This window comes from Borostomias antarcticus (genome assembly GCF_949987555.1).
Source record: "Borostomias antarcticus genome assembly, chromosome: 7".
Taxonomy (NCBI): Eukaryota; Metazoa; Chordata; class Actinopteri; order Stomiiformes; family Stomiidae; genus Borostomias; species Borostomias antarcticus.
The window spans coordinates 15878645-15901363 of record NC_140240.1 but is presented as its reverse complement, the minus strand read 5'-3'; the positions used below and the strand labels follow the sequence as shown (position 1 = coordinate 15901363).

General features: G+C 44.2%; 1 protein-coding gene across 1 annotated transcript in view; it reads left to right on the top strand.

Moving 5' to 3' along the window:
* Positions 1-22719, top strand: part of tpcn3 (two pore segment channel 3) — a 361079-nt gene that overhangs the window by 136734 nt on the left and 201626 nt on the right. The window contains exons 7-18 of the mRNA XM_084441175.1: positions 2045-2146; positions 2412-2538; positions 2765-2969; positions 3917-4061; positions 5471-5656; positions 7410-7474; positions 8789-8876; positions 9239-9308; positions 9561-9780; positions 10159-10249; positions 10598-10711; positions 10887-10999. Of these exons, the coding sequence (XP_084297301.1) occupies positions 2045-2146; positions 2412-2538; positions 2765-2969; positions 3917-4061; positions 5471-5656; positions 7410-7474; positions 8789-8876; positions 9239-9308; positions 9561-9780; positions 10159-10249; positions 10598-10711; positions 10887-10999 (1526 nt within the window). The remainder of the gene's footprint in view (positions 1-2044; positions 2147-2411; positions 2539-2764; positions 2970-3916; positions 4062-5470; positions 5657-7409; positions 7475-8788; positions 8877-9238; positions 9309-9560; positions 9781-10158; positions 10250-10597; positions 10712-10886; positions 11000-22719) is intronic.

Below are 22719 nucleotides of genomic sequence, written 5' to 3'. Positions count from 1 at the left end.
TCCTCTTCTGTTTTCCATTTTTATTAATGAAATTCCTTTAATCTTTTCTGATTGCTGTGCTCATCTCTACGCGGACGACACAGTCATTTATACTTCTCAAACTAACATAGCTCAAATTGAACATACATTACAGTCCGATTTTAATACATTACAGACCTGGCTTATCAATAACAAATTAATACTTAACAAAAGAAAATCTCATACAATGATCTTTGGAACACGCCAAAGCATCAAGAATAAAGCCTCATCATTTAATATTACCTGTCTTGATGGCACTTCTCTGCTTAGAGTTGAACATATAAAATACTTAGGAGTGTCTCTTGATTCAAATCTTACATTTAAATCCCATATCAGTCATATAGTCAAGAAAGTCAATTTTTCTCTCTCAACATTGTATAGATCTAGAAACTGTTTTTCTTTCCTTGTCAGGAAGAAACTAGCAACACAGCTAATTTTACCCATAATTGATTATGCAGATGTTGTGTACCAGTCTGCCTCCAAAACCATCCTGCTTCCTCTTAACACCATTTATAACCGAGTATGCAGGTTTGTACTTGGATGTGCTTTCACTACCCATCATTGCTCAATGTATGACTCTTTGAATTGGCCTTCCCCCACATCTAGGAGGCATCAACATTGGTTGCATTGCATATTTAAATGTATCCACCTCAATTACCCCATTTATTTAAAGCAGTTGATGATCCCATTCTCTTTCACATATCATCTACGACACTCAATGCAATTTTACTTCTGTGTCCCTCCAGTGTCAAAATCTATAGCTAAAAAAGCCTTTATGATTAAAGCTCCATCCGATTGGAATAATTTGCCTGCCAACATAAGATCTCTAATATCCTTTTACCGGTTCAAAGTGGCACTATCATCATACTATGCAAACAGCTGTATGTGCTTCTGATCTCAGATTTGTGGTAAAATGTCTCATTATGTATAGCTTCTGTAAAGTTTCAGTATCACTGACATGATCCTTCCATGGGTATATCCTGTGATTTCACATATGTATTGTATACAAGACATTATGCTTAGCTCTCATTGCACTTGTGTGTGTGTGTGTGTGTGTATTGGGGTTTGTGTGTTTGTTTTATGTATATATGTATACTATGTATGTACTCTGAGTCTGTATATGTATGTATAGGACCCCCTTGAAAACGAGATAGTTTATCTCAAGTGGTAACTCCTAATAAAAGAATTTCAATATAAATTCAACAAAATAATATTTATTGAATACAAATATAATGCAACATAGGGCACTAATCAGTGGCACCAAATAAAATATAATGTAAAGAACCCCCCCCACACACCTTTGACAGGCGCCAGCGCCCTTAAATACAGGGGTTGGTGCTCACCGCTAAACTAATGAAGAATAACATAAATAAACTATCAGTGCAAGAATGTAGACCCCAGGGTGTCTAAACGTACCGAAATGTCCCCTATGAGCTCAAAAGATAACATGACAGATAAACTAACAAAACAGGCTGAACAGAGGCTAAAACAAACTAATAAACAAAAGTTACCCAACTAAAACCAACCGCTCCCCTCCTGGCACTGCCACTCAGGAGAGAGAGACAGAACAAACAAAACCCAGGACTATATATAGGGGGAGGAGAAGGCGTGGCTGGTTGATAACGTGGAACAGGTGTGATGATAGACAAGGGCGCCTTCAGCTTCTGAAAGAAAGGGAGAATTATGGAGACACCAGGGGGAGACAAACCACAAAACACCAGGACAGACAAACACATCCATATACAAAAACATGCAGGCCTGCATACATTAACACACAAACAAGAACAGTACAGAACGTAACAAAAGTACTACAAATAAAGTGTAAAGCCTCCCCTTAGACACTAATCTAAGGACAGTTTTAGTTGACTATCTGCTAGACACTGACAGGATTTAGGCCTCGGCCATCTGATCCTAGATCAGCTGCTGGTGGAACAGGTCCTGTCACAGCTGCAGCCCAGGAGCAGGAAGCAGCTCTGTGGTAGTAGCTGATGCAGACCAGATGATGAACTGCACTTCTCCTCTCCAGGGGGCTGAAGACCACAGAGGGACGCTCCTATTTCACAAACTACCTGGAGATCGTCTTCGATCTCTACGTTCTCGTCACCACAGCCAACAGTCCTGACGTCATGTGAGTGTCTGAGGACTTTTTTATTGTCTGGGTGAAAGGACATTCTTCCTCTAGACTGGGAGTACTGCTGGACAGTTACAATACTGCAGTCTTCCCATATGTTCAGTCTTATTCTGCTTTCCCGTTGTTACTTCTTGTATGGTAGTGGCATAAACGTTCTTTTTGGCTAGAATATTAGATAATGTGTAGGCAGGCACTATTTAGGTATATTTTGCAAATGCTTGTGGTACATCTCAAAATGCATGTTTCTACCCACCACCCATAGGATGCCAGCGTACAACTCCAACGTCTTCTTTGCGTTTTTTTTTATCATCTACATCCTCATAAACACCTACATCTTCATGTCTGTCTTCTTGGCGGTTGTGTACAACAACTACAAGAAATACCTCAAGGTAAAATGAACACATTTCTACTGAGACTTCCTGGTTTGCTACACTCTAGCCAGAGGATAATGATTTGATAGAAATGGTGCACATTCCGTAATTGTCTCTTTCCCCATAGCAGAATTCTAGCCCTGCTACTAAGGCATCCAAAAAGAGCATTGCACACGTAAACAACAACCCTTTGCCTGGTCATGTGATGCATCACATCAGCCCTCTCTGTCCATGTCTCCACCAGGAAGAGGTACGGCAACTCGTGAGGGCCAAAAGGCACAAGATGGCGCGAGCCTTCGGGGTGCTGCAGGAGAGGCGTGAGGGTGGGGAGCCGGTGCTGACCCAGGCCTGCTGGAATCAGCTGGTCCGTCTGGTCCAGCCCGACATCAGCAATGCCCACAGGGAACTGCTCTGGAGTGTCTCTGACCACGGCAACAAAGGCTGCATTGGTCAGTGGTTGGTCAGTGAGCGGGACCACCACCCCTTATAGAGGCGGCTGTAGCTCAGTTGGTAGAGCGGGTCGTTCAGTGATCGAAGGGTCAGTGGTTCGAATCCCAGCTCTAACTGTCCACATGTAGAAGTGTCCTTGAGCAAGACACCTAACCCCAAATTGCTCCCAATGAGCAGGTTAGCACCTTGCATGGTGGATGCTACCGCCATTGGTGTGTGAATGTGTGTGTGAATGGGTGAATGAGAGGCCATTGTAATGCGCTTTGAGTGCCGCTAAGGTGGAAAAGCGCTATATAAGTGCAGTCCATTTACCATTTACCATAGTTGATTGCTGTATAGTGCATGTACTATTCGCTATACTAGTAACAGTGTATATATATATATATATAGTGTAGTATGTACTGTTAGTATAGTATGTAGGTTGATAAAAGCATCACATCAAATTGTGTGTGTGTATGTATGTGTATGTATATATATATATCTGTAAATTTATATACACTAGTTAATTATATATATATATATATATATATGTGTGTGTGTGTGTATGTATGTATATATATATATATATATATATATATATATACATACACACACACACACACATATATATATATATATATATATATATATAATTAACTAGTGTATATAAATTTACAGATATATATATATACATACACATACATACACACACACAATTTGATGTGATGCTTTTATCAACCTACATACTATACTAACAGTACATACTACACTATATATATATATACACTGTTACTAGTATAGTACATACATATATATATATATATATATATACACTATTTAATTTGATGTTTTTTTCAACCTACACAAGTATACAACCTATAATCATCCATGTAGATATGGTATATGAAGTGTAACTCATGAATTGGTCAGTGGATTGGGTGAGTTATTGACTGATTCCTCCGTCCAGGCAAAGTGGTGTTTGTCCAGCTAGCGGACCTACTGAACATCCAGGTGATCACGGTGAAGTCCCGCCCCCACCTCCTGGAGACCTGGCTGCCCTCGCTCTACCTGTCCTCCCCCAGCCGTCTGCTCCGCTTCGCGGTCCAGCACAGGTACGACGTACACAGTCCAGCACAGGTACGACTGGTCCAGCACAGGTACGACTGGTCCAGCACAGGTACAACTGAACACAGTCTTGCACGGGTATTGGTAGTCTGTCCATGCTCCATCACAGATACTGTTAGTAGATCTGTGGACTAAACCACCAACCTCCTGGGCCTCACCCCGAATCAGCCATACACCAAGCCCTCCCCCAGAACCAGCCCATACACCCAGCCCTCCCCCAGAACCAGCCCATACACCCAGCTCTCTCCCAGAACCAGCCCATACATCCAGCTCTCTCCCAGAGTCAGCCCATACACCCAGCTCTCTCCCAGAGTCAGCCCATACACCCAGCTCTCTCCCAGAGTCAGCCCATACACCCAGCTCTCTCCCAGAGTCAGCCCATACACCCAGCTCTCTCCCAGAGTCAGCCCATACACCCAGCTCTCTCCGAGTCAGCCCATACACCCAGCCCTCCCCCAGAACCAGCCCATACACCCAGCCCTCCCCCAGAACCAGCCCATACACCCAGCCCTCCCCTAGAACCAGCCCATACACCCAGCCCTCCCCCAGAACCAGCCATACACCCAGCCCTCCCCCAGAACCAGCCATACACCGAGCTCTCTCCCAGAACCAGCCATACACCCAGCCCTCCCCTTACTGTTTTATGGTGATCTGGGAGCATCTGACAGCCGTTAGCTATACGGTGAACTTCATAAAGAGTTCTTATCAAACACATTTAAGATGGGCTTCATTTTTGTCGTGATTTATCCCATTTTAGTGGCTACTGAGTAATCCTTCTAGAGCCATCTGTGATAGGATTGGTCTCTTGTATGACTGATTGGATAAAAACAAAGAACTGACTGCAGTTCCTGTAGAAGCAATAGCATTTTCAAGTTGCATTTCACATGAGCCTTGAAGCAGTGCAATCAGCCTTGGGTGGATTGTAGAATGTTGTTTTACTTTTATAGAGGTTGTAAAAGATTCACAAGTGACTCATTATATAATGTAGTGCCTCTAAATATAGCCTAGCAAGAGTGTGGTTGGCTGGAGGACATACTTTTGGCCCTGGTTGTGTTGTCATGTATTTTGCGTGTGAAGCCTGCGCACGGTGTTCTGGTTGTGTTGTCGTGTAAGCCTGTGCAAGGTGTGTTTTTATGCCTTTGAACTAATTGTGTTGGTCTGATGTTGAGTTTCACAATTTAGCCCGACAAAAAAAACATGGAAATTATATCAGAAAGGCTATGGTGTGTGTGTGTGTGTGTGGGGGGGGGGTGTGCATGTGTGTGTGCCCACACATAATGTGGGTGTGTGCATGTACACTTCACCCTTGCCAGTTGTGTTTGACCCCTAGGGTGTTTGTGTAGACCTACAGTACGACCTGATTATCCTGGTGTTGTGTTTGACCTTTGACCTGCAGAGTGTTTGTGTACACCTACGACCTGATCATCCTGGTCAACGCCGTGTTCATCGGCCTGGACGAGGAGAACCCTCTGATCTCCAACGCGGAGTGGGGGTTCCTGGCTCTGTACCTCCTGGAGATCCTGCTCAAACTCTACACCTTTGAACCACGCACCTTCTTCTCAAGACATCAGTTCTGGAACTGGTGAGAGCTCCTGTAACCCAAGTGTTTATCGCTTAATTCTAAATAGAAATAACGAGCAGAAGATAAGCTGAGGTTCACTCTTCAAAAGTCCAAAAACTGTTTTGTTTTTTTTCAAAAATACAATTGCAATTGGGTGTTTGGAGAGAAACACACAGGTTTTAAAGCCAAAGGAATCCTACACAGGACTCGGACAGGAAGTTGTCACGGAGATGGCGACGTTGGTGCTGATTGGTCAAATCCATCATTCAACATCATGAAATAGGCGTTTCCAGGGGGAACCAGGATCACATGGGATGGCAATTGAATGGAGTAGACAAGGACATTTGGTCAGGAGAGCAGATCTGTTGAACAAACATTAGGACCATACAACTGAGCTGAGGTGGAGTTTATCCCCCAAACCCATGCTAACCTCATCTGACCTCGGAGAGAGAACTACAGAGGATGTTCCCAAGGCAATGAAAGAAGAAGACAGTGCAGGGAAAGACAACGACTGTACTAGTATTAATACATCTGTCCTGCATGGCATAGTCACAAGCATAATCAATTATTCCAATTACATTACTGGGTTGTGGTTTCACATAGACTGGAGTGAATCTGATTGGTTGCTGCTGTCGGCCCAATCAGATTCAATTGTCGCCACTGATTGGGCAGTAATAAACAAATGACAAGGCTTATTCCCAAAGCCTACATTCATCCAGACTAGATGTTTCCAGACCTTCCAGTTGTCTGATGTCAAAGTGGAGTCACGATCCATGCCATTGTGGTTCCAGGGTCCGTATGCAACAGATCAGAACGGAACATGGTTTATTTAGAATCAGAATCAGAATTGTTTATTGCCATTTGTACTGTACTGCACATGCATAGGATTTTTTTGCGACACTGTGGGGCTTTACAACAACACAACAATGGACAAGTGCAAGGACAGGACAGGACAGTGTGAGATACAAGCATAGTGCAAAAACTAGCAGAGCGATTGGACTACAAAGAGTCAGTGCAGTGGTCAATTCAGTGCAAAAATTGCAGTAGGCCGGGGAGAGAGTCAGAGGGGAGCCTTGTTGATAAGGCTGATGGCCATGGGGAAAAAGCTGTTCCTGTGTCGGGCAGTCTTTGACAACCGCAGCCTCCTGCCAGATGGGAGCAGTTTGAGAGGCCATAGCCCGGGTGCAAGGGGCCAACCATGATCTTTCTGGCCCAGCTTCAGCGCCCGGGAGTTGTGCAGGGCCTGGAGGGAGGGCAGGGCAGAGCGCAGCCGATCACCCTCTCTGAAGAGGGTATCACCCGCCGCAAATGAGTCTTGTCCTTGACTGTAGTGGTGGGAAACCAGGTGGTGATGGAGAAGGTGAAGATGGACTCGATGATGGAGGTGTAGAATTGTACCATCATGGTCCGTGGCAGGTTGGATTTCTTCAGCTGCAGCAGAAAGTTCATCCTCTGCTGCGGGCGGGGGAGGGGGGGGATCAGGCCTGTGATCTTGAACGACTACAGACCCTTCACCATGACCTCTGTAGTCATGAAGGTCTTTGAGGAAGACCATCACAGACCCACTCCTGTACCCCCTGCAATTTGCATATTGGATTGTGTTTATGTTCTTTTCCATTGTGTAGGGTTGAGTGAGCTGGTGGTCTTAGGTCTGAAAACATTTTAAACTGCACTTTTTGACAAAAAGTGACCAACATCTCTGGATAAACAAATGAAGATACTTTGTAAAGTCCAAAATTGACCTCTTTCTTCTCTCTGGCTGATAATGCTGCAGGTTTGACACCATCATCGTCATCTCTGCTTTGGTCGCCACCATCATCAACTCAGCGATGAGGTCATGTAAGCACACTTATAGAACACTGCAGCTTCTAGTAGCCTGTGGTCCATGACTGAGGACAAGAAACTATATTACATCTATCATATTTATCACACACACACAATGCCTTGGATATAACCATATCACAGAAAATGTGTGTGTGTGTGTGTGTCTGCGAAAGAGAATGTTTATTCTGTTTTTTTTTAGTCAGTCATTTGATATTACCAGTAACAGGTTAGGGGTGTTATTTGGTGACTGACTCAATGAGAAAGACTTCATTCATAACAGAAACATTGCTACTTTTTACTGTGGCGTTGATCATGAGTGTTATGGATTTCAAACTAAAGACTGTGTAGGGGGACAGCTGTAGAGTAAGGTTTAACCTTCACCATACCATGTACAGTAAACCAGTCTAGTCCTCCTTCACCATACCATGTACAGTAAACCAGTCTAGTCCTCCTTCACCATACCATGTACAGTATACCAGTCTAGTCCTCCTTCACCATACCATTTATACCAGTCTAATCCATTCTGATTGTGTAGGAGCAGGTAGACTTGAAGATAACATTTGGGTTTGGAATGAGCCCCCAGGTGAGGAAGGCTGGCGTCTTTGGGCGCCCTCTGGTGGTGGTGGTTTTGGTGAGCAGTTGCTGGGCTGCTGTTGATCTGACGCTGTACTCTGCTTTTTATTGGGAGGGGCTGTTAGTGGTGGAGGTGACCCTTGACCCTTGATCGTTTGTCTAGATTTGAAAAGGATTGACGATTATCACCAATAGAAGCCATTTTCTTCCTAGATAATGTGAAAAGATTGCTATGCTATTTTTTTTACAATTAATTTTACATTTACATTTTAGTAATTTAACAGATGCTTTTATCCAAAGCGGTTTACAATAAGTTAATTTGTCTAGAAACTGCACATCGTGAACAGATTGTTCATCCCCTCATCGTCAGTAAAGCCTGCTATAAGGACACGTGACACCAGCAGTCACCGTTCTAGACCGTACTGTACACTCCCATACATGATGGAAGGGTTAGGGGTTGGCCCAGTGGATAGGAAATCCAGCTTAACTGAAACTTCACCTTTATTTGTCTGGTTTACAGGTTGAAGTTGAAGTAGGGGCTAGATTTGGAGCCGGGTGTTGGAGAAATAGACTTTCCAGCTTGTCTTGTGGATATTCATCAAACCCTGCATGATGAATCCGCTCTGAAAATTCAGTTGCTGGTGGTGTATCCTTATGCATGCTCTTTGGCTGTCAGATCGCTCATGAACCAGATATTGTGAGGGGATCAGTGATTTTCATCTGACCTCACCCTGATCTGAATGTACCTTGTCACAGCTGGAGGCTACACCAGTCGCCAGGTCCTGGACATCGTCTTCATCCTCAGGGTCCTCAGGCTCATCCGGGTCATCGATAGCATCAAAAGGTCAGAGGTCAAGCACTTCCTTGTACAGAGGAGTGAGGGTGAATTGTTTCGTTGATGTGTGCTCGACGGCTTGTTTTTGTGTGGGAGAGAGGTTGGGTTGAAAAGTATGACAGTTGAATAGCTCACTGGTGTTTTACCAATACTGTGTTATGAAATTCCTGTACAGATTTGGTGGTGGAACTAATATCCGATCAAAATAGAAAAATCACAACAGCTGCTGTTCCACCAAGTGGTATTGTGCTCAGAACAACATTTGGACCACAGTGGTCTTTGTCAGGTCCTGCACCAGCACTGAATGTATGTGCGCAACCTTTCTGTGAACTAGGAAGTAACATCCTTCCCACCGTCTCTCCTCTAATAAGATTCCGGGCTATAATCAACACGCTCATGAAGATTGGCCCGACCATACTCACCTTTGGACAGCTCATAGTTGTAAGTTGCTGCTGTGTGGGTACTGTGTAATCACTGGTGATGATAGCACCAGGTTATTTGCGACCTTAGCGACACAGTTTTTACATATTATCCAAAGTGTTTTTACGCGTAATCCTGGGCTGCATTAGATTAATCAGTTTGACCATTTCTGTCGCTTCTGCTAGGCCTGCTACTGTGATAAGGCTCTCTGTCATATCAACGAGATTAACCTGCATAGAGTAAAAATACACTTTTCTAAATTTTTTCCCATAGATTGTCTACTATGTATTTGCCATGGTGGGAATGGAATTGTTCAAAGGGAAGATCCAGTTTTTCGAGGTGGACTCCACCAATCCTGAGAAGGAGTACTGTGGAAACCCCCTGCTCAGAGGCACAGCCTTCGCCAACCACAACTACTGCAAGAACAACTTCAACGACGTGGTCTCCTCCTTCATTCTGCTGCTGGAGCTCACCGTGGTCAACCAGTGGCATGATATCCTTTCCAAAGCTCAGAAGCCAACATGAGTATAAGAACGGGTCAAAAACAACAGTTCGGCTAGCATTGTGGTTTTTAGCTGGTCCAATGAATATGTGATGTTATGGTTTTCCAAATGAATGTCAGAAAGTCAGGGAATAGCTTAGATCAGTGAGTTAGCCATCAGATACTCCAAAACACTTACTTTATTATTTTAAGAAAACAGGGAAACTTAACTTATTAAGTTATTATAACCAATCCGCATAACCTCTACACAAAGTCATCATTATCCGTTTTTTCTTTGTCTTTAATATAACCTTGTTAGTTAACTCATTGATATTTCGCAGGCGAAATACCATCAAACCGTCAGTGTTCTTCTCCTGAACGCAGCTCTACTGTTGAGCAGTGGTTACACTGCGGTCACTCACATATCGGCCAGGATATTTTTCATCCTGTTTCATATTGTTGCTGTCATCATCATCATCAAGTAAGAACTTTAATTATATAGTTCTGGGGTTTCTCTCTCTCACACAAACACACACGCACACACACACACACACACACACACACCGCTTAAACCTAACTCTAGCCCTAAACCCTAAACATAACCTTTGACCCCTATGGCCCTAACCATAATTGTAGTCCAAGCCCTAAACAAACAACAAAAATAAAGCATACGCACACACATACACACACACTCACGCACGCACAGACACACATACACGCACACACAAACCAAAATGTTTCCCCTCAATGATATGCAAATAGCACTTCACAAGTAGTAGTGTTGTTCATTCCCTGATGAGACTGAGTAGCGCCTGATATTTTTCAACAGTATTTTCGTGGCCTTTGTGCTGGAGGCCTTCTTCGTCGAGTACACCTTTGACAAAAGCGACCTGCAGACGTCACTGGAGAAGAAGATTGAAGAACTAGAATTGGGCGTTCAACAGTACGTTTTGTGTTTTGTATTGGATGTTCAACAGTAGCCTACGTTTTGTGTTTTGGATCAGGTGGCAAAAACGATAATGAAGCATTCATATTTCCTTAGGATTAATGGGTTAGGCTAGTGACGCGCGCGCACGCACACTAATACTTTTTGCTGTTTTTTTGCTCTCCCCAATAAGGGATGCACCAGACGGAAACTTGGTGGACGCCATGGAAACAAACGACAATGATATGGGCACCTCAGAATCCACCAAGGCCAGACCTGCCCTCATGTTTAAGATCGCCTCAAAAAGTAAGGTGCTGGAAAATTCATGTCCAGGGTCTATCACAGGCAGTGTCTGACATTCGTGCTCCTACGTTAGCTCTCCTGCACCACTGTCTGTGATGGACAGCTGATGATCCATAAATATCCATTGAAACTAGGGCTGCGAGCAGCAGTGAGCGGGCCCTCGCACCCCACGCGTGTCGGGGTGCGGCGCCATTAAAGGCTGTGCTATTTCGGTGTCCAGTACTGAGAGAAACTTCCTGTCACCAGTAGGTGGCGCTCTAAGCGTGACTCAATACCGACGCATAGATGTGTTCAGGACAGTACCTCGATGAAGCGTGAGAAATGTTGCGTAAATCAGACAATGTATGTAGGAGTTATGATGACTTCCTGCTTGACCTGTGGGTGGCGCTATATGTATGACTCAATACTGACCTTCAGATGTGTTCAGGACGTGATCTTCATCAAGCGTGAGCAATTTGGAGTGAATCGGATAATATATGTAGGAGTTATGAGGACTTCCTGTAAGCAGTAGGTGGCGCTATAAGTCTGACTCAATGCTGACGCACAGATGTGTTCAGGATGCGATCTTCATCAAGCATGAGCAATTTGGAGTAAATCGGATAACGTATGTAGTAGTTATGAGTACTTCCTCTTTCACCATTAGGTGGCGCTGTAGGTATGACGCAAAACTGACTTACAGAAGTGTTCAAGATGCGACCTTCATCAAGCATGAGCAATTTGGAGTAAATCGGATAACGTATGTAGGAGGTATGAGTACTTCCTGTTTCACCAGTAGGTGGCGCTGTAAGTGTGACTCAATACCGATGCATAGATGTGTTCAGAATGCGACCTTCATGAATCGTCAGCAATTTGGTGCAACTCGGTTAATGTATGTAGGAGTTATGGGGACTTCCTGTTTCACCAATAGGTGGCGCTATAAGTATGATGCAATACTGACACATAGATGTGTTCAGGACAGAACCGTCATGAAGCGTGAGACATATCGGACAAATCGGATAATGTATGTAGGAGTTATGAGGACTTCGTGTTTTATGTCGAAATGTCAAACTTTGGCGGGGCGCCAAGGCAAGGGTGTTTGGTGGGTGAAAACTCAATTTTTTTAACTTTTGATCACAAAGGTCTTAAGATGAAGTTGACCCGATATGAAGTTGATCGGATGAAATCTGTAGGAGGAGTTCGTCGAAGTACGAGGCATGGAAATGGTCAAAACAAGGACAAAAAGGCACATTTAAGCAAAATGGCGGCCTTCCTGTTGCATGTTGGGTATAGCTCCAAGAGATATTTTAGTGTGTCTCGATGAAATACATATGCCCTCTGAATTTCGTTCGCCTACATCAAACTGAAAGGTGGGGCTCGCCATTTTAAAATTTTCTAGGGGGCGCTCTTGAGCCGTTTTGCCACGCCCATTTCCGTCACCCATGAATTATCAAATTTTTCACCGGGACTGACGTATCTGCAAAGTTTCATCCGTTTTCATCGATGTTTAGGCCGCCAAAAAGGCATTTGTTTGGGGAGAAGAACAAGAAGGTAGAATAATAATAATAACTAGTGCTGCGAGCAGCAGTGAGCGGGCCCTCGCACCCCACGCGTGTCGGGGTGCTGCGCCGTTAAAGGCTGTGCTATTTCGGTGTGCAGTACTGAGAGAAACTTCCTGTCACCAGTAGGTGGCGCTCTAGGCGTGAATCAATACCGAAGCATAGATGTGTTCAGGACGGTACCTTGATGAAGCGTGAGAAATGTTGAGTTAATCGGATAACGTATGTAGGAGTTATGAGGACTTCCTGTTTCACCAGTAGGTGGCGCTGTAAGTGTGACTCAATACCGACACATAGATGGGTTCAGAAGACCACCTTCATGAAGCGTCAGCAATTTGTTGCAAGTCGGATGATGTATGCAGGAGTTATGAGGACTTCCTGTTTCACCAATAGGTGGCGCTATACGTATGACGCAATACTGACACATAGATGTATTCAGGACAGAACCGTCATGAAGCGTGAGCTATATCGCACAAATTGGATAATGTATGGAGGAGTTATGAGGACTTCCTGTTTCACCAATAGGTGGCGCTATAAGTATGACGCAATACTGAAACATAGATGTGTTCAGGACAGAACCGTCATGAAGCGTGAGATATATCGGACAAATTGGATAATGTATGGAGGAGTAATGAGGACTTCCTGTTTCACCAATAGGTGGCGCTATAAGTATGATGCAATACTGACACATAGATGTGTTCAGGACAGAACCGTCATGAAGCGTGAGATATATCGGACAAATTGGATAATGTATGGAGGAGTTATGAGGACTTCCTGTTTCACCAATAGGTGGCGCTATAAGTATGACGCAATACTGACACATAGATGTGTTCAGGACAGAACCGTCATGAAGCGTGAGATATATCGGACAAATTGGATAATGTATGGAGGAGTTATGAGGACTTCCTGTTTCACCAATAGGTGGCGCTATAAGTATGACGCAATACTGACACATAGATGTGTTCAGGACAGAACCGTCATGAAGCGTGAGATATATCGGACAAATTGGATAATGTATGGAGGAGTTATGAGGACTTCCTGTTTCACCAATAGGTGGCACTATAAGTATGACGCAATACTGAAACATAGATGTGTTCAGGACAGAACCGTCATGAAGCATGAGATATATCGGCCAAATTGGATAATGTATGTAGGAGTTATGAGGACTTCCTGTTTCACCAATAGGTGGCGCTATAAGTATGACGCAATACTGACACATAGATGTGTTCAGGACAGAACCGTCATGAAGCGTGAGATATATCGGACAAATTGGATAATGTATGGAGGAGTTATGAGGACTTCGTGTTTTATGGCGAAATGTCAAACTTTGGCGGGGCGCCACGGCAAGGGTGTTTGGTGAAAACTCATTTTTTTTGATAACTTTTGATCACAAAGGTCTTAAGATGAAGCTGACCCGATATGAAGTTGATCGGATGAAATCTGTAGGAGGAGTTCGTCGAAGTACGAGGCATGGAAATGGTCAAAACAAGGACAAAATGGCACATTAAGAGCAAAATGGCGGACTTCCTGTTGCATGTTGGGTATAGCTCCAAGAGACATTTAAGTGTGGCTCGATGAAATACATATGCCCACCGAATTTCGTTCGCCTACATCAAACTGAAAGGTGGGGCTCGCCATTTTAAACTTTCCAGGGGGCGCTCTTGAGCCGTTTTGCCACGCCCATTTCCGTCACCAATGAATTATCAAATTTTTCACCGGGACTGACGTATCTGCAAAGTTTCATCCGTTTTCATCGATGTTTAGGCCGTCAAAAAGGCATTTGTTTGGGGAAAAGAAGAAGGTAAAAGAATAACTAGGGCTGCGAGCAGCAGTGAGCGGGCCCTCGCACCCCACGCGGGTCGGGGTGTGGCGCCGTTAAAGTGTGTGCTATTTCGGTGTCCAGTACTGAGAGAAACTTCCTGTCACCAGTAGGTGGCGCTCTAAGCGTGACTCAATACAAACGCATAGATGTGTTCAGGACAGTACCTTGATGAAGCGTGAGAAATGTTGTGTAAATCGGACAATGTATGTAGGAGTTATGATGACTTCCTGTAAGCAGTAGGTGGCGCTATTTGTATGACCCAATGCTCACGCAGAGATGTGTTCAGGATGCGACCTTCATCAAGCGTGAGCAATTTGGAGTAAATCGGATAACGTATGTAGGAGTTATGAGTACTTCCTGTTTCACCAGTAGGTGGCGCTGTAAGAGTGACTCAATCCGGACGCATAGATGTGTTCAGAATGCGACCTTCATGAATCGTCAGCAATTTGGTGCAAATCGGATAATGTATGTAGGAGTTATGAGGACTTCCTTTTTCACCAATAGGTGGCGCTATAGGTATGACGCAGTACTGACACATAGATGTGTTCAGGACTGAACCGTCATGAAGCGTGAGATATATCGGACAGATTGGATAATGTATGTAGGAGTTATGAGGACTTCCTGTTTCACAGATAGGTGGCACAATAAGTATGACGCAATACTGACACATAGATGTGTTCAGGACGCAAACATGATGAAGCGTGAGATATATCGGACAAATCGGATAATGTATGGAGGAGTTATGAGGACTTCGTGTTTTATGGCGAAATGTCAAACTTTGGCGGGGCGCCACGGCAAGGGTGTTTGGTGAAAACTCAATTTTTTTTGATAACTTTTGATCACAAAGGTCTTAAAATGATGCTGACTGAATATGAAGTTGATCGGATGAAATCTCTAGGAGGAGTTCGTTGAAGTACGAGGCATGGAAATGGTAAAAACAAGGGAAAATGGCACATTAAGAGCAAAATGGCGGACTTCCTGTTGCATGTTGGGTATAGCTCCAAGAGACATTTTAGTGTGTCTCGATGAAATACATATGCCCACCGAATTTTGTTCGCCTACATCAAACTGAAAGGTGGGGCTCGCCATTTTAAACTTTCCAGGGGGCGCTCTTGAGCCGTTTTGCCACGCCCATTTCCGTCACCCATGAATTATCAAATTTTTCACCGGGACTGACGTATCTGCAAAGTTTCATCCGTTTTCAATGATGTTTAGGCCGCCAAAAAGGCATTTGTTTCGGAAGAAGGAGAATAATAATAACTAGGGCTGCGAGCAGCAGTGAGCGGGCCCTCGCACCCCATGCGTGTCGGGGTGTGGCGCCGTTAAAGGCTGGGCTATTTCGGTGTGCAGTACTGAGAGAAACTTCCTGTCACCAGTAGGTGGCGCTCTAGGCGTGACTCAATACCGAAGCATAGATGTGTTCAGGACGGTACCTTGATGAAGCGTGAGAAATGTTGAGTAAATCGGATAACGTATGTAGGAGTTATGAGGACTTCCTGTTTCACCAGTAGGTGGCGCTGTAAGTGTGACTCAATACCGACACATAGATGGGTTCAGAAGGCCACCTTCATGAAGCGTCAGCAATTTGGTGCAAATCGGATGATGTATGCAGGAGTTATGAGGACTTCCTGTTTCACCAATAGGTGGCGCTATAAGTATGACGCAATACTGACACATAGATGTGTTCAGGACAGAACTGTCATGAAGCGTGAGACATATCGGACAAATCGGATAATGTATGGAGGAGTTATGAGGACGTACTGTTTCACCAATAGGTGGCGCTATAAGTATGACGCAATACTGACACATAGATGTGTTCAGGACAGAACTGTCATGAAGCGTGAGACATATCGGACAAATCGGATAATGTATGGAGGAGTTATGAGGACTTCCTGTTTCACCAATAGGTGGCGCTATAAGTATGACGCAATACTGACACATAGATGTGTTCAGGACAGAACCGTCATGAAGCGTGAGATATATCGGACGAATTGGATAATGTATGTAGGAGTTATGAGGACTTCCTGTTTCACCAATAGGTGGCGCAATAAGTATGACGCAATACTGACACATAGATGTGTTCAGGACAGAACTGTCATGAAGCGTGAGATATATCGGACAAATACGATAATGTATGGAGGAGTTATGAGGACTTCCTGTTTCACCAATAGGTGGCGCAATAAGTATGACGCAATACTGACAGATAGATGTGTTCAGGACAGAACTGTCATGAAGCGTGAGATATATCGGACAAATTGGATAATGTATGTAGGAGTTATGAGGACATCGTGTTTTATGGCGAAATGTCAAACTTTGGCGGGGCGCCACGGAAAGGGTGTTTGGTGAAAACTCAATTTTTTTGATAACTTTTGATCACAAAGGTCTTAAGATGAAGCTGACCCGATATGAAGTTGATCGGATGAAATCTGTAGGAGGAGTTCGTCGAAGTACGAGGCATGGAAATGGTCAAAACAAGGACAAAATGGGACATTAAGAGCAAAATGGCGGACTTCCTGTTGCATGTTGGGTATAGCTCCAAGAGACATTTAAGTGTGGCTCGATGAAATACATATGCCCTCCGAATTTCGTTCGCCTACATCAAACTGAAAGGTGGGGCTCGCCATTTTAAATTTTCCAGGGGGCGCTCTTGAGCCGTTTTGCCACGCCTATTTCCGGCACCCATGAATTATCAAATTTTTCACCGGGACTGACGTATCTGCAAAGTTTCATCCGTTTTCATCGATGTTTAGGCCGCCAAAAAGGCATTTGTTTGGGGAGAAGAAGAACAAGAATAACTAGTGCTGCGAGCAGCAGTGAGCGGGCCCTCGCACCCCACGCGGGTCGGGGTGTGGCGCCGTTAAAGGGTGTGCTATTTCGGTGTCCAGTTCTGACAGAAACGTCCTGTCACCAGTAGGTGGCGCTCTAAGCGTGACTCAATACCGACGCATAGATGTGTTCAGGACAGTACCTTGATGAAGCGTGAGAAATGTTGTGTAAATCGGACAAGTATGTAGGAGTTATGAGGACTTCCTGTAAGCAGTAGGTGGCGCTGTAGGTATGACGCAATACTGACCTACAGATGTGTTCAAGATGCGACCTTCATCAAGCATTAGCAATTTGGAGTAAATCGGATAATGTATGTAGGAGTTATGAGTACTTCCTGTTTCACCAGTAGGTGGCGCTGTAAGTGTAACTCAATACCGACGCATAGATGTGTTCAGAAGGTGACCTTCATGAAGCGTCAGCAATTTGGTGCAAATCGGATGATGTATGCAGGAGTTATGAGGACTTCCTGTTTCACCAATAGGTGGCGCTATAAGTATGACGCAATATTGACACATAGATGTGTTCAGGACAGAACCGTCATGAAGCGTGAGATAAATCGGACAAATCGGATAATGTATGGAGGAGTTATGAGGACTTCCTGTTTCACCAATAGGTGGCGCTATAAGTATGACGCAATACTGAAACATAGATGTGTTCAGGACAGAACCGTCATGAAGCGTGAGATATATCGGACAAATTGGATAATGTATGGAGGAGTTATGAGGACTTCCTGTTTCACCAATAGGTGGCGCTATAAGTATGATGCAATACTGACACATAGATGTGTTCAGGACAGAATCGTCATGAAGCGTGAGATATATCGGACGAATTGGATAATGTATGTAGGAGTTATGAGGACTTCCTGTTTCACCAATAGGTGGCGCTATAAGTATGACGCAATACTGACACATAGATGTGTTCAGGACAGAACCCTCATGAAGCGTGAGATATATCGGACAAATCGGATAATGTATGGAGGAGTTATGAGGACTTCCTGTTTCACCAATAGGTGGCGCTATAAGTATGACGCAATACTGACACATAGATGTGTTCAGGACAGAACCGTCATGAAGCGTGAGATATATCAGAGAAATTGGATAATGTATGTAGTAGTTATGAGGACTTCCTGTTTCACCAATAGGTGGCGCTATAAGTATGATGCAATACTGACACATAGATGTGTTCAGGACAGAATCGTCATGAAGCGTGAGATATATCGGACGAATTGGATAATGTATGTAGGAGTTATGAGGACTTCCTGTTTCACCAATAGGTGGCGCTATAAGTATGACGCAATACTGACACATAGATGTGTTCAGGACAGAACCGTCATGAAGCGTGAGATATATCGGACAAATCCGATAATGTATGGAGGAGTTATGGGGACTTCCTGTTTCACCAATAGGTGGCGCTATAAGTATGATGCAATACTGACACATAGATGTGTTCAGGACAGAACCATCATGAAGCGTGAGATATATCGGACAAATTGGATAATGTATGGAGGAGTTATGAGGACTTCCTGTTTCACCAATAGGTGGCGCTATAAGTATGATGCAATACTGACACATAGATGTGTTCAGGACAGAATCGTCATGAAGCGTGAGATATATCGGACGAATTGGATAATGTATGTAGGAGTTATGAGGACTTCCTGTTTCACCAATAGGTGGCGCTATAAGTATGACGCAATACTGACACATAGATGTGTTCAGGACAGAACCGTCATGAAGCGTGAGATATATCGGACAAATCCGATAATGTATGGAGGAGTTATGGGGACTTCCTGTTTCACCAATAGGTGGCGCTATAAGTATGATGCAATACTGACACATAGATGTGTTCAGGACAGAACCATCATGAAGCGTGAGATATATCGGACAAATTGGATAATGTATGGAGGAGTTATGAGGACTTCCTGTTTCACCAATAGGTGGCGCTATAAGTATGATGCAATACTGACACATAGATGTGTTCAGGACAGAATCGTCATGAAGCGTGAGATATATCGGACGAATTGGATAATGTATGTAGGAGTTATGAGGACTTCCTGTTTCACCAATAGGTGGCGCTATAAGTATGACGCAATACTGACACATAGATGTGTTCAGGACAGAACCGTCATGAAGCGTGAGATATATCGGACAAATCCGATAATGTATGGAGGAGTTATGGGGACTTCCTGTTTCACCAATAGGTGGCGCTATAAGTATGATGCAATACTGACACATAGATGTGTTCAGGACAGAACCATCATGAAGCGTGAGATATATCGGACAAATTGGATAATGTATGGATAAGTTATGAGGACTTCGTGTTTTATGGCGAAATGTCAAACTTTGGCGGGGCGCCGCGGCAAGGCTGTTTGGTGAAAACTCAATTTTTTTGATAACTTTTGATCACAAAGGTCTTAAGATGAAGCTGACCCGATATGAATTTGATCGGATGAAATCTGTAGGAGGAGTTCGTTGAAGTACGAGGCATGGAAATGGTCAAAACAAGGACAAAATGGCACATTAAGAGCAAAATGGCGGACTTCCTGTTGCATGTTGGGTATAGCTCTAAGAGACATTTTAGTGTGTCTCGATGAACTACATATGCCCACCGAATTTCGTTCGCCTACATCAAACTGGAAGGTGGGGCTCGCCATTTTAAATTTTCCAGGGGGCGCTCTTGAGCCGTTTTGCCACGCCCATTTCCGTCACCCATGAATTATCAAATTTTTCACCGGGACTGACGTATCTGCAAAGTTTCATCCGTTTTCATCGATGTTTAGGCCGCCAAAAAGGCATTTGTTTTGGAAGAAGAAGGAGGAGAAGAAGGAGAATAATCCTTCGAAATACAATAGGGCCTCGCACCGCCAGTGTGCTCGGGCCCTAATAATCCTTCGAGTTTCAATAGGGCCTCGCACCGCCAGTGCTCGGGCCCTAACTAGTGCTGCGAGCAGCAGTGAGCGGGCCCTCGCACCCCACGCGGGTCGGGGTGTGGCGCCGTTAAAGGGTGTGCTATTTCGGTGTCCAGTACTGACAGAAACTTCCTGTCACCAGTAGGTGGCGCTCTAAGCGTGACTCAATACCAAAGCATAGATGTGTTCAGGACAGTACCTTGATGAAGCGTGAGAAATGTTGTGTAAATCGGACAAAGTATGTAGGAGTTATGAGGACTTCCTGTAAGCAGTAGGTGGCGCTGTTGGTATGACGCAATACTGACCTACAGATGTGTTCAAGATGCGACCTTCATCAAGCATGAGCAATTTGGAGTAAATCGGATAATGTATGTAGGAGTTATGAGTACTTCCTGTTTCACCAGTAGGTGGCGCTGTAAGTGTAACTCAATACCGACGCATAGATGTGTTCAGAAGGTGACCTTCATGAAGCGTCAGCAATTTGGTGCAAATCGGATGATGTATGCAGGAGTTATGAGGACTTCCTGTTTCACCAATAGGTGGCGCTATAAGTATGACGCAATACTGACACATAGATGTGTTCAGGACAGAACCGTCATGAAGCGTGAGATATATCGGACAAATCGGATCATGTATGGAGGAGTTATGAGGACTTCCTGTTTTACCAATAGGTGGCGCAATAAGTATGACGCAATACTGACACATAGATGTGTTCAGGACAGAACCGTCATGAAGCGTGAGATATATCGGACAAATCCGATAATGTATGGAGGAGTTATGAGGACATCGTGTTTTATGGCGAAATGTCAAACTTTGGCGGGGCGCCACGGCAAGGGTGTTTGGTGAAAACTCAATTTTTTTGATAACTTTTGATCACAAAGGTCTTAAGATGAAGCTGACCCGATATGAAGTTGATCGGATGAAATCTGTAGGAGGAGTTCGTCGAAGTACGAGGCATGGAAATGGTCAAAACAAGGACAAAATGGCACATTAAGAGCAAAATGGCGGACTTCCTGTTGCATGTTGGGTATAGCTCCAAGAGACATTTAAGTGTGGCTCGATGAAATACATATGCCCTCCGAATTTCGTTCGCCTACATCAAACTGAAAGGTGGGGCTCGCCATTTTAAATTTTCCAGGGGGCGCTCTTGAGCCGTTTTGCCACGCCTATTTCCGGCACCCATGAATTATCAAATTTTTCACCGGGACTGACGTATCTGCAAAGTTTCATCCGTTTTAATCGATGTTTAGGCCGCCAAAAAGGCATTTGTTTGGGGAGAAGAACAAGAAGAAGAATAATAATCCTTCGAGTTTCAATAGGGCCTCGCACCGCCAGTGCTCGGGCCCTAACTAGGGCTGCGAGCAGCATTGAGCGGGCCCTCGCACCCCACGCGTGTCGGGGTGCGGCGCCGTTAAAGGCTGTGCTATTTCGGTGACCAGTACTGAGAGAAACTTCCTGTCACCAGTAGGTGGCGCTATAAGCGTGACTCAATACCGATGCATAGATGTGTTCAGGACGGTACCTTGATGAAGCTTGAGAAATGTTGAGTAAATAGGATACCGTATGTAGGAGTTATGAGGACTTCCTGTTTCACCAATAGGTGGCGCTATAAGTATGACGCAATACTGACACATAGATGTGTTCAGGACAGAACCGTCATGAAGCGTGAGATATATCGGACAAATTGGATAATGTATGGAGGAGTTATGAGGACTTCCTGTTTCACCAATAGGTGGCGCTATAAGTATGACGCAATCCTGACACATAGATGTGTTCAGGACAGAACCGTCATGAAGCGTGAGATAAATCGGACAAATCGGATAATGTATGGAGGAGTTATGAGGACTTCCTGTTTCACCAATAGGTGGCGCTATAAGTATGACGCAATACTGACACATAGATGTGTTCAGGACAGAACCGTCATGAAGCGTGAGATATATCGGACAAATTGGATAATGTATGGAGGAGTTATGAGGACTTCCTGTTTCACCAATAGGTGGCGCTATAAGTATGACGCAATACTGACACATAGATGTGTTCAGGACAGAACCGTCATGAAGCGTGAGATATATCGGACAAATTGGATAATGTATGGAGGAGTTATGAGGACTTCCTGTTTCACCAATAGGTGGCGCTATAAGTATGACGCAATACTGACACATAGATGTGTTCAGGACAGAACCGTCATGAAGCGTGAGATATATCGGACAAATTGGATAATGTATGGAGGAGTTATGAGGACTTCCTGTTTCACCAATAGGTGGCGCTATAAGTATGACGCAATACTGACACATAGATGTGTTCAGGACAGAACCGTCATGAAGCGTGAGATATATCCGACAAATTGGATCATGTATGGAGGAGTTATGAGGACTTCGTGTTTTATGGCGAAATGTCAAACTTTGGCGGGGCGCCACGGCAAGGGTGTTTGGTGAAAACTCAATTTTTTTGATAACTTTTGATCAGAAAGGCCTTAAGATTAAGCTGACCCGATATGAAGTTGATCAGATGAAATCTGTAGGAGGAGTTCGTCGAAGTACGAGGCATGGAAATGGTCAAAACAAGGACAAAATGGCACATTAAGAGCAAAATGGCGGACTTCCTGTTGCATGTTGGGTATAGCTCCAAGAGACAT